At 48.1% G+C, this 12,996-nt stretch overlaps 1 protein-coding gene across 1 annotated transcript in view; it reads left to right on the forward strand.

Annotated features, from left to right (window-relative positions):
* Mertk (MER proto-oncogene, tyrosine kinase) overlaps window positions 1-12,996 on the forward strand; it is a 99,941-nt gene that overhangs the window by 38,580 nt on the left and 48,365 nt on the right. The window contains exon 5 of the mRNA XM_026380056.2: window positions 10,668-10,754. Coding sequence (XP_026235841.2) covers window positions 10,668-10,754 — 87 coding nt within the window. The remainder of the gene's footprint in view (window positions 1-10,667; window positions 10,755-12,996) is intronic.

The raw sequence follows: 12,996 nt of genomic DNA on the forward strand, positions 1-12,996 counted from the left end.
TTTCCAGGAGATGTCTTTGAGGCAGGACCTGAGATGATTCTGGGCACATCCTCAAGAACTAGTTCAGTGGCTGGTGCAGGGAGGGCAGCAGTGACCCGCCCGAGGGCTCGCAGAGCAGCATTGGCAAGAAGACGCCTGCCCGGCACCAGGTGGAAGTGGTCACTAGCATTTCATAGAGAGCTGGACTCAGCTGTGGTAGAATTTCCAGGGTAGAGACAGATGTGACCTAAATGAAGAACTCTTACTGAAACTACCGAGTTGACGTTCTGCCCTGGTTTCTAAATGAACAGCACCCATTGCTCAAGCACTCTTCCTAGTTGTGAGGCCGGTAAGTAGCTGGCTGCTGACTTCTCAGCAAGAGTATTTTTTTTAAGAAGGGAGACCAGGAGAGGATGGGGACAGGGGACCAGGGTGGAGGGAAGGGAAAGAGGAGGTAACAGAAACCAGAATTCACCAAATTATGTTATGTGCAAATACAAATATATCACAGAATCCCATTATTTTGTATGATTATAATTATAATGCACCAATAAAAAAGCATTTTTTTTGTTGTTCTTTTTTTTTTAGAAAAGAATACTTTTACTAGGATTCAGATTAATGATATCAAAAGAACTTGTTAAATGTACATTTTGATCAATTCTATTTTATGACAATTTCCATCACAATTCATATGGCCTGGGCCAGGTATGGTATTGCATGCCTGTAAACCTAGCAGCTCTAGAGGCTGAGGCAGGAGGATCAGGAGTTCAAAGCCAGCCTCAGCAAAAGCAAGGGCCTAAGCAACTCAGTTTTGTAAATAAAATACAAAACAGGGCTGGATATATGGCTCAGTGGCCAAGTGCCTTTGAGTTCAGTCCCCAGTACCCCACCTCCTCAAAAAAAAAAAATTTGCCTGAGCATGCAGCTGTGCACCTTTGCTTTGGCTCCTTGGGGAGGGGGTGACCAGTGCCCAGCACCTCTGCTCAGCCGGCCCAGAATCCCACAGCTCTCATCAAATGCCCGTTTACTGCAGAAGGGGTAACTGGTGCTCTGCTGTGCAGGTTGGGTGATGTGATCTTGCAGCCACGTTAGACACCTGAGGCATCGCCAGGTTCTTCCCTCTTCCCAGACACCCGGCAGTCACCAAGATCTGCACGTCATTGTTCTCAGATGCCAGCTCAGCCCCTCCCTCCCTCTGCTCCTGCACACTGTGGCCTTGAGTCAGACTTTCCTGGCTCCTCGCCAAGACTTTTGCTGTCACATCCTAACCACGGTCCTGGGCTGCATGTCCTCGTGCCCTGTGCCCCCAGCCACCTACATAGTGAGTCACTCTCTGCTTCAGCGGAGGGATACCTCTAAAATACCAGGTTATCGTTTCTGGCTGGACTTCCCAGTACCCGCGGGTTACTACCACGCAGTGCCTAAGATCCTCTGGTCTCCTTCCTGGCCTGCGTGTGGAGTGGGGGGCTGCTCCCGAGGCCTAATGAGCCTCCAGTGGGACCTCAAATGCACCGCGCCCTCTTGCCAGGCCTTTGCCAGTTCTGTGAAGTTACTAGAATGGGGTTTGTATTTTTTGTGGTGCTGGAGGTGGAATCCAGGGCTCCACCTCTGAGCCCCGCCCCAGCCCAGGACTTCAGATCCCCCCCCCCCCCTGCAGAACCAGAGGAGGCTTGGGTTAGTCAGGGAGAGCCCTGCATGGCATAGGCCACCACCCACCCGCGGGGACTCTGTCAGGCCAGCTCTTGCTGAGTGTTCCCAGGCCTTTGGATTTTGTAACGCTGTGCAAGAACTGCAGAAAAACCTAGTTACATCCATTTTTAACCTCGCCCAAGCTTTGGTTTGATGCCTGAGTCCCTCCCCCGGGCGCGTGCTGGGGGACTGTGTCAGAGACCCCTCTGTCTTGAGCTGCCTGTGTCCCCCACCCACTGAGGAGGCTCACAGGGGGACCCAGCCCCTCTTGACACTGACCTCTGGGGGCTCTTGCCCTGTCCTTTCTACTGAGAGAATTCCACCTGGGGACGTGGGTTAGATGGGCCTGGAGGTTAGACCACTTTGAGCAAGCTTATTTAGTTTTTAGTTTTTTCGCTGTGCCTAAGCATGTTTTTTTTTAATTTGTTCTTTTTAGATATACGTAACCCTAGAGTGTATTTGGACATATGCTACATATATGGAGCATAACTTGCCATTCTTGTGGTTGGACGTGGTGTGGAGTTTCTCTGGTCGTGTGTTCATATACGAACACAGGAAAGTGATGTCCGATTCATTCCACTGTCTTTCTCTTTCTCATCCCTTCCCTTCATTCCCATTTGTCTAACCCAGTGAACTTCTGTTCTTCCCTCCTGCCCGAGTTATTGCCTGTTAGTATCCACCTATCAGAGACAATATTCTGCCTTTGGTTTCTTGAGTCTGGCTTATTTCACTTAACACAATAGTCTCCAGTTCCACCCATTTACGCAAGTGCCATACTTTCATTCTTCTTTATGGCTGAGTAATAGTCCACTGTGTATATGAACCACATTTTCTTTATCCGTTCATCTGTTGGAGGGTACTCAGGTTGGTTCCATTGAAAAACTCATTTTGAAAAGGAAGGCCATATGCTTTTCCCCTCTCGATACAAATTTTCCTCCCCTCTCTGATATAGAGCTGTCTTTAAGGGACAAGAGCCAAGGAGCTTTGTCTCTAGGACTCCACTCTGAGGGAACCCTGCCAAGCACAGGTTGCATGCGGTGCTGAGGAGATTACTTTCTCCCGCTGACCACAGGACCCTGTTGGAGAACAGACCAGTTCTTCCCAGGGACTCAGCAAGGGGACAGCCTGTTCCTGTAGGGGTGACTCAAGGGAGCTCCTGTTGGGTGACAGACAATTCTCTGGCCATAAATCTGTACCTGGGAGTAAAACTAGAGCCGCTCCCTCCTCCCCTCCCCCAAGCCACACAAGACGAAAACTGGCGCCGTCTCACGGGTCCTGCCTTGTAGTGAACAGCAGTGTACCCAAGCCTCTCCTGGTTCTGCTCTTTGTGCCAGGAGGATGTAAGATCCTTGTAACCCGTGGGTGGGGACCGGGTGAAGGGTGCACACGGACTCCGCTAGTGTTGCAACTTCTTGTGAATCTGAAAGACTTTCAAACTAAAAAAAAATTTTTTTTTTCCTTTTAAAGAAGCACTTTGGGGGAGGCACTGGGGGTGTTGCTCAAGGATGAGGCGCTTGCCTAGCGTGTTCAACGTCCTGGCTTGGATCCTCAGCACCCCAAACACAAGCAAACAAAAACACCCAACACCAAAAATAAATGAGTGGATGGTATTTATTTAATAACCAATGACAATGGAGCACATGACAGCTTAGTGCTGAAGATCTCTGGCTTGGGTGGGCGTGTAGACTGGTGCCACCCTGCTGTCGTGGGCCCCTGGGCAAGCACTGAACTGTTTTCTATCAGTTAGGGACAGGGGTGGCTACTTAAGACAATGTTTGTAAGGATTCAGTGAAATGAATGTAAAGCCCTTGTCCCAGGGGCAGGCTACAGGAATGGTTGATGGGACTGGGGGTGGCTCTGTAGCAGAGCATGTGCCCAGCATGTGCAGGATGTGCAAGGCCCCGGGTTCCTTCCCCAGGACTGAAGGGGAAAAAAGGAGCCAGGCGCCATGGTGCATTCCTGTCATCCCAGCGGCTTGGGAGGCTGAGGCAGGAGGATCATGAGTTCAAAGCCAACCACAGCAACTTATCAAGGCCTTAAGCAACTTAGCAAGACCCTGACTCTAAATAAAACATTAAAAAGGGGCTAAGGATGTGGCCCAGTGGTTAAGCTCCCTGGGTTCAATCTGTGGTACCAAAAAAAAAGGGACTAGCATATAGCATGCTTCCTGTTGCGATTTCCAATTTTTTCATGTTATTTTTGTGTGCACTGGTTACTAACTGTTCATTTCCAGCTGCCCTTTCCTTGACAGTGATGGACTTGAGCTGATCCTAGTTTTTATTTGCTAAAAACACTTGTTTTATGTTTAAATCCACATGCAGAAGATGGCTAAGCTAGTTTTTACTTTATTTAGTTGGCTATAGTATTAACATTCATTGTGATGATAGTAACAGTTACAATAGCCAGAATTTATACAAATCCATATGGAAGTCTCACAGTGCTTTCTGTAAAGATTTACTCTGAATCTCACAGACAGCTGTGACATAGTTAGGCTTTTTTTTTTTTCGGGGTACAGGGATTGAGCTCAGGGGCACTCAGCCACTGAGCCATACCCCTGGCTTTCTTTTGTATTTTATCTAGAATCAGGGTCTCACTGAGTTGCTTAGGGCCTCGCTTTTGCTAAGGCTGGTTTTGAACTCATGATCCTCCTGCCTCAGCCTCCTGAGCCCCCTGGGATTACAGGTGTGCACCACCATACCCCACATAGTTAGGCATTTTTAATATTTATTTTATAATCAGGAAACAATTTAGAGCTATTAAGAGACATGCTTGTTTAAAGTCTGTGCTCTGTGTAGCCCCTGGAGAGATCCTAGTAAAACACAAGTCAGATCACATCAGTCCTCTGCTCAAAGCTCCAAGTGTCTTACCCCAATCTGAGAAAAAAGTGAAGGCCTTACCTGTTTCCTTTGCTAGGAGACTCCCAGCTCACCCCCCAAATTTCCTCACCCCAGGTCTTTCCCCAGAGTTCATTTCTCAAAAGAGCTGCCTCTAGCCCCTCTGCCACCTGCAATCATAGCCTGCTTTCCCACCCACCCTGACCCTCTGATCTTCTTCTGTTCCTCCCTAGTACTTACCACCTTCTGACACAGCATGCAACCGACTTATTGAGATTATTGTTTATTGTCCATTTTCCTCCATGCAAATGTGAGTTCTGTAAGGTCGGGGACCTTTGTTTTATCCATGGATATCCTCAGCTCCTGGAAAAATGGTGGCTAGGGAGGACTCCGTGAGCCCTTGCTGAATGCCTCAGGCAGGACGGGGAGAGTTCTGAGCCCCCGTCTTTGTCTCTGGAGTGTGTTCTTCCACTGCTGCTTTCTTTGGTGGAAAGGTGGACACCAGAAAACTTAAATGAGGCGCAAACTTGTTCCTGTAGTCATTTTGCAGGGTTGCTTACTCCCCCAAGAATTGGCCTGACTGTCTTCCTAGGAACTCCGCAGTTCCGATGGTCCTTCCCTCCAGGGGACATCCTGTTTACTGAATGTTCCTTTACAATTTCTTTTGGATCTGTGTCATAGCCATCTTTTTTTCAAACCAGCAGAAGACCAAGCAAGGAGGGTGTGAGCCTTGATCCTGGAGTTGGGCAGGAGAACTGGTGGCCATGAGGGGGTGGCCTGGAGCAAAGCCCTGGCTTGGGCAGACTCGGGGCTTGGTGGCCTGGGACCTTCAGGAGAGAGTGGGAGGCAGGGTGGAGACTTCAGAGACTTAGCGGGGTGGATGGTTTTCTCCCTGGAAAACCACAAGGGTTTGGGTTATAAAACAAACAGATCTATTCCAGTCTGGTGGTTACTGTCCATCCACAGAAGGGGAATGGGCCAGTAAGACAAAGCCACCTTCCTAGTGCACACTCATCCCTGGTCCTTCCAGACTCAGAAGTGAGCCTCTGGGTGGGGAGCTAGTGTCGTAAACCATAAAAGTCTAACTCAAAAATCTGAGCAGGGGGGCTGCAGCTCAGTGGTGGAGCGCCTGCCTGGCAGGAGCCAGTTCCTGGCTTCTGTCCCCGGCAACACACACACACACACACACACACACACACACAGAACATGAAGAAGTCTGTATTGGGCCCAGCAGGGTGGCGCACCCCTGTAATCCCAGTGGCTTGGGAGGCTGAGGCAGGAGGATCGCACGTTCAAAGCCAGCCTCGGCAGCAGAGAGGTGCTAAGCAACTCAGGGAGACCCTGTCTCTAAATAAAATACAAATAGGGGCTGGGGTGTGGCTCAGTGGAAGAGTGAGTGCCCCTGGGTTCAGTCCCCGGTAAACCCCGCTAATATGGAAGTCTGTATTGGGCTTTAAGGGTGCGTCTGGCTTGCAGGGAGGATGCCTTCGGTTTGGTTGGGTTCTGCGTCTCTGCGCACCCGTGGCCTGTCCTCAGTGTGGGTGCCCACCCTGCTGCAGTGGTTGGCACTTCTGAGCTGGTGTGGGCGTCAGGAGGCTTGCTCTGAATGGTTGTCCTGAGCTGTGGACACTTTGCAGAGAAGCAGAGAGAAAGAAAACGCTCTCTCTCCTGACCTCCAGTGGTGCCCCCCCTCCCCCGCGTGGACAAGCCTCCCTGGGGGCGCGTCCGTCACCGGCTCTAAGGACCTGCAGCTGCACCATGGTCTTCCACTTTCTGCTCCTGACCAGGTTGGATAGATTTTGTTCTTTGTAGTGTTTTCCGAGAGTTTTGATAAGAATAACTGAAGTCCAATGCTGGGTTTAACCTGCCTGTCTGTCGCCCAGAACATAAAAAGTGTGGGTGAGTAGGTCCCGGGGCCTTCTGAGGGAGCCCCTGTGTCTCTTGGACAAGAACCTAGCCAGCAAGTTCGTGGGTGACCTGAGCATCTCCTTTGGGAGCTCAGGACCTGGAAGGTTAAAAGTGACCCCTGTATAGTCTTAAGCATTATTGAGAACTCAGCCAGCTGTGGTGGCAGATGTAATGCCAGTGGCTTGGGAGGCTAAGGCAGGAGGATCACAAGTTAAGGCCAGCCTTGCAACTTAGTGAGGCCCTAAGCAATTTAGTGAGACCCTGTCTCAATTTTTTTTTTTTTTAAGGCTCTAGGGAAGTGGTAGTGGTTAAGCACCTTGTATTAAATCTACAATATAAAAGAAAAAAATTCTTGAGAACCCAACAGCTTTCTTTTATGTGAACTGCATCTGAATTAGAAGTTAAAATGGAAAAATTTTAGAACACAAGAATACACAGCACCTATTCCTTTGGGCTAACGGAGAGAGTTATGAGGTCATCACACAACATGCAGCCTCTGGAAAACCCTTCCGGAAAATTCCATCATACATTCCTGAGACAATGAGAGCGAAAAGAACAGACAACATGTTATTATCATGAGAAAGGTTTTTACTTGAGAAAGACTGACTGTGGGGAAAGGTGCGTCCTGGAAGGAGTCGCTGAGCTGCACTTTGAGAATGGCTGCCCTGCTACGTTGACTTGGAGCTAAGAAATTCCTGACCACCGTATAGACAGAAAATTCCAACTTTATCCAGCAAAAAAGGTGCACTACTAATAAAGTTGTCATTTTTAAATTTAAAGATTACTTATATTGTTTTAAGCAGTTGAATCCTAACAATAAATAGAATCAACCCAGCAGAAAAAAAATTTCTTCCAATTTCAGTGTATTTTTGATGTCAAGAAGCATCCTAGGGTTATTCATCAAAGACTTTCAAACACACACAAATGCTCTTAGGATGGAATTCTCAGGGAGAAGTACATGACTGGCGAAGAAGCTGAGCAGGATGGTGCATGCTGTGATCCCAGGAGCTCTGGAGGCTGAGGTAGGAGGATCACAAGTTCAAAACCAGCCTCAGCAACATAGTGAGGCCCTAAGCAACTCAGCAAGACCCTGTTTCCAAATAACATATAAAAAAAGGGCTGGGGATGTGGCTCAGTGGTTAAGCACCCCTGGGTTCAACCCCCAGTGAAAAAGAGTGTTTTCAATGGGCAATGTCAATGTTAGTGCCAAGATATTCCAGGTGGGGCTGGGTGCTGCTCAGTGGTAGAGGGCATGCTCAGCAAGTTCAAGGACAGTATTCAATACACATAGAAGATACCCAAGGTCCTCAAATTATGTTTCTTGCAACTGCTTAAGTTCTTTTTTTTTTTTTTTAAAGAGAGAGAGAGAGATAATTTTTTAATATTTATTTTTTAGTTTTCGGCAGACACAACATCTTTGTTGGTATGTGGTGCTGAGGATCGAACCCAGGCCGCGTGCATGCCAGGCGAGCGCGCTACCGCTTGAGCTACATCCCCAGCCCCTTGCAACTGCTTAAATCATGAAAATTTTTAGAATACAAGCCTCAACATATCCAGGAGGTGATATGTGTTTTTCACAATTCTTTTTTGGTACAGGGGATCGAACCCAGGGGCACTTAGTCAGTGAGCCACATCCCAGCACGCCCCCCCCCCCCCGCTTTTTTTTTTTGTAAGACAGAGTCTTGCTAAGTTGCTTACGGACTAAGGCTGGCCTCAAAGTTGTGATCCTCCTGCCTTAGCCTCCCAGGTCACCGGAATTATAGGCCTGAGCCACCACACCTGGCTTTTTAATTTTTTCTTTTCTTTTCTTTTTGTTTTGGTACCATGGATTGAACTCAGGGGCACTTGAACTCTGAGCCACATCCCAGCTCTATTTTGAGATAGGGTCTTGCTGAGTTGCTTAGAGCCTTGCTTTTGCTGAGGCTGGCTTTGAACTTGTGACTCTCCTGCCTCAGCCTCCCAAGCTGCTGGGATTTCAGTCATGCACCACTGAGCCCGGCCTCCATATTTTTTAATTGGTGCATTATAGTTGTGCCTATGATGGGATTTGATGTTACATAGTTGTACATGCACACAATGTAACTATATAATTTGGCCAATATCACTCCCAGCACTCCCCCCCACCATCTCCTACGTCCTGATTCCTCCTCTACTGACCTCCCTTTGACTTTCTTGAGACCACCCCCCCACACACACCATACGTTTCTTTTCCTTTTCTCTCTGGTTTCCACATACCTTGAGGTTTCCCAACCCTTGACCTTCTGAGTTTGGCTTATTTTACAAACATCATGATCTCTAGGTCCATCCATTTTCCTGCAAATGACATAATTTCATTCTTCTTTGTGGCTGAATGGAGCTCATTGTGTATATATACCTCATTTTCTTTACCAGGGACACTTCTGTGTGCCAGAGATGCAGAATCAACCAAAACAGTAGACAGAGCTGTGTTTTTAAAACATGACCTTTTGAATTTTAGCACAGTTTCAGATCTAAAGAAAGCGGGGGGATAGGCCAAGGGATCTGGGTAAATCCCACCTTCACTTTCGCGGTCCTGGAGAAGCCAGATTTAAAGATAGGTAGTCAGTGTAGTTAGGTAAATTGGGTCTAATATGGAGTAAAATCGAAAATGAAGGCCATGTTGAGAATGGAGTCTGGGAAAAGCAGAGCAGAATGTGAATGTCCCCAAGGCCCAGAGCCCAACCCAAAGAAATGTTAATGAAACAGCTTTCAGCAAACTTGGAGATGCTGACCCCAAAGTCCTTCCTGCCCAGATTACTTCTTTGGCCCACCCTTCGGGCCTTCCCACCTACATGCCATCACTGAAACAACAGAACAAAGGACAGGAATGGGGGGGGGGGCAGATGAAAACCTTACTATAAAAAGGGGAAGACTTGGCCCTTCCATGGATTCCACCTCTTGGGTCCCCTTCTTCCTCCGGGAGAAGTCTTTTCTGCTGTCCTTAATAAAGCTTCTGCTTTCCACTCTGACCTTGCCTCGGTGTGCTTCTCTGGTGTTATACTTCAACATGGGGGAAGCAAGGACGCTAAACAGCGGTAACACTGGCATCGCCATCACTTGGGACGTCTGTCACAACTGATGCGCCATTCCTGATGCCTCCTGGTGACTGAGTTCAGGTTTCCTTTGTCACTACCTCTGTCCTTTGCTTGTCCCAGGATTTCATTCACGATTCCACATTCCGCCCTCTCCCCTGTGCCTTTCGGTTTCTCAGACTTTCCTTGTGTCCTGGACCTGGGCCCTTTCCAGGTGTTTGCAGCAGGTTGCACTTTCCTTAGGATCGCCCTGGGCTTTCCCCTTCCAGGAGGTGCTGTTCCCATATCATGTGGACTCCGAGTGCTGATTTTGTATTTGTATTAGGAGATTTCCAAGTTCGAGGCCAGCCTCAGCAACTTAGTGAGGCCCTAAGAAACTTAGTGAGACCCTGTCTGAAAAGAAAAGGGAAAAAAGGGCTGAGGATGTGGTTTGGTGGTAGAGCACTTGCGGGTTCTATCCCTGCTACTATCAGAAAGAACTGCTTGCGTGGGCTCATCCCTGGGATGTGCCGTCGAGTGGTACATGCCCGGTCTGGGTGATTTCCCTCTGCTCCTGCCCTGACCGAGAGCCGCCCTTATTCCATGCAGCCCTGGTTCCTTTGGTTGGAGGGTGGTTTTAAAAACCAAGATCCATTTCTCAGGTGTCTCTCACCTCTGAAGTGATGGACTCTTCTTCCTTTGGCTCAGCGTCTTCCCTCCCTTTAGTTACAGGGCCTGTGTTCACTTAGCAATTCTCCGGGAACCCATCAGTCGTCACTGGTAGCAGAGGCTCCACGGCAGAAGCTCATCTGAAATGCTGACCCTGTGCTCTCACCCTGCTCTCCCTGGTATTCTGAAATGTCCCCCGCAGAGTGACATGGGTACAGTGGAACCGGCTGACCAGCCTCAGAACCCACTCTTCTTGGAGCTGGGACAGCGAGTCTGCCCTCTCTCTGCAGTATTGCAAGTCTGACCAACGCTGCCACCTCCCCAGTCAGAGCCTGGAGGGGAAGGAGCTGCCTTTGGGGTGCAGGGCTGCCTGCTCTGGGACCAGGGGCTTTTGTTGTGAGTTCATGGTTTGGTCGTCTGCAGTCTGCACACCTTCTCACTGAACTCTGTGCTTTGGGCTTGAAGCGGTGAGCTGAGAAATGGTTGAATGCTGAGCCCAGGATTCCAGTAGGAGTGGCCCGTCCCCTACTCCAGGTCTCATGGTGCCTTCCCACTGCAGGTCTGACGGAGATGGCGGTCTTCAGTTGCGAGGCTCACAATGACAAAGGGCTGACCGTGTCCGAGGGCGTGCAGATCAACATCAAAGGTGAGCAGCATGGGCAGGGCCCGCGGACTTGGGGCTGGGGTGCCTGGGGTGAGCTCCTGTAGACAGCTGCTCCCGTCCAGCCCTGGCTTTCCACTGACTTTCTTTATGGCCTCGGACAAGTCACTTCACCTTTGTGGCTTCAGCATTCGGTTCTGAAAAACGGAGATAATTGCAAAACCTTACCTATTGTCCAGGCTTAATGATCGAATGCAAATAAAGGGCTCACACAGTCCTAGCACAGCCAGGCGCGGTGGCACACGCCTGTAACTCAGCAGCTGGGGAGGCTGAGGCAGGAAGATCGTGAGTTCAGAGTCAGCCTCAGCAACTTGGCCCTAAGCAACTCAACGAGACCCTGTCTCTAAATAAAAAATAAAAAGAGCTGGGGATGTGGTTCGGTGCTTAAGTGCCCTGGGTTCAATCTCTGGCACTAAATAGTAATAATAATGATACCTAGCACATGAGTCTTTGGCAAACACAGCAGCTCTGACATGTTCACCTCTGAACATAGTAGCTCCTACCTCCACCTCCACCCTGAGCTTCTCCCAGCAACTTTGAAGAGCCCTGGAGGAGGGATTGCTTGAGGAGTCAGTCCAGGAAGTAGACTCTGTCCTTCCTGGGCCACCTGGGCCTGACACAAGTGTCCCCAGCTGTTGACTTAGAGGGAGGAGCCGGGAGGAGAGAGCAGGTCACGGTCTGTCTTCTGGGGGCCCAGCTCCTGCTCCTCCTCCTCCTCCCCCTGCTTCCTGTGAGCTTGGATCTCAGTGGGGCTGAGTGTCCTGCACTGGGAATGACAGTGACAGAAGCAGGCTGGGGAGACCTTCCAACCCTCCACATGGCCTCCCTCCTCTGGAACCCAAGGGTGTGGCAACCAGAGGTGTTGGAACCGAAACTGAAAGGAAGGGTTACCCTAAAGCCACCCTGTCTCTTTGCACGTCTTCTTCCTTACTCTCAGAATCCAAGCACACCTCGTGTTTCGCCATCTGATCTTAATTTAGATATATATATATTATAATAATGTTACATCACATATCATATGCATAATATATTATAAATCATACACATAAAATGTATTATAATTTATATAATAAGTAACGTGTATTCATATAATATATGGAATAACATAACTTATTATTAATCATGTTATTAATTTTAATATAAAATTAATACATATCTGTTACTAATTATATTACTAATATTATTAATAAATTACATAAATTACATAAATGCATCATATGATGCATATTACATATACATATATTATATAATTTGGATACATCGCATACACTGGAGAGGTAATATTGGGACCGTGTTTCTTTCATCTTATCTTTGGGGAAACAATGCAGGAAAGAAGCAGCTTGTTTGAGCTGGTGCTGGTCGAGGTTGGCACACAGGAGAGGGGTGCAAAACTACAAAAGAAACTCTTCTTCTCTTTTGCTGATTTTAGTTTCAGCAGGTCGTCTGTCCGGACAAAGGCTGTGAAAGTGCCGTGTTATTTTTTTTTGTTGTTGTTTGTTTGTTTGTTTTTGGAACCAGGGATTGAACTCAGGGGCACTTGGCCACTGAGCTACATCCCCAGCCCTATTTTGTATTTTATTTAGAGACAGAGTCTCACTGAGTTGCTTAATGCCTCATTTTTGCTGAGGCTGGCTTTGAACTCACAATCCTGTCTCAGCCTCCCAAGCGGCTGGGATTACAGGTGTGTGCCAACGCACCCGGCTTTGAAAGGGCGGTTTCTAAAAGTTCACTGGAACTTTTTTAAAAGTGAGCAAACTCAAATTGATCCCTGGAGGAAGGGTTTAACTTCCTTCCTTTTTTACAAGTCCCATTATGACAGTTCCAAAAGATATGTTGGGAATTTCAGAAATCTGTGAGTGGGTGTAAATTTGTAAAGAATCTTGTTTCCCAAACTTGTGTTTTGGGCTTTCATTTATTTTAAAATTTATGTCAGAGCAACCAAGATCCCCTTTTTCTGAATTATTCTTGCTATGAAGCCGGGCACTGTGGTGTTTCCCTGTAATGCTAGTTCTCTGGAAGCTGAGACAGGAGGGTTGCAAGTTCAAGGCCAGCCTTAGCAACTTAGTAAAATCTTGCCTCAAAAATGTATATCTGTATAAAGAAAGTGCCGGAGAAGTAGTTCTGGGGTAAAGCTCCCTGGGTTCAATTCCTGGCACCTCCTGCAAAGTGTTATTGCTGGAACGTATGTGGTCAGATTTGGATCTAGAAGAGGCAGGTCCATCATGCC

Source organism: Urocitellus parryii, chromosome 12 (assembly GCF_045843805.1).
Source record: "Urocitellus parryii isolate mUroPar1 chromosome 12, mUroPar1.hap1, whole genome shotgun sequence".
Taxonomy (NCBI): Eukaryota; Metazoa; Chordata; class Mammalia; order Rodentia; family Sciuridae; genus Urocitellus; species Urocitellus parryii.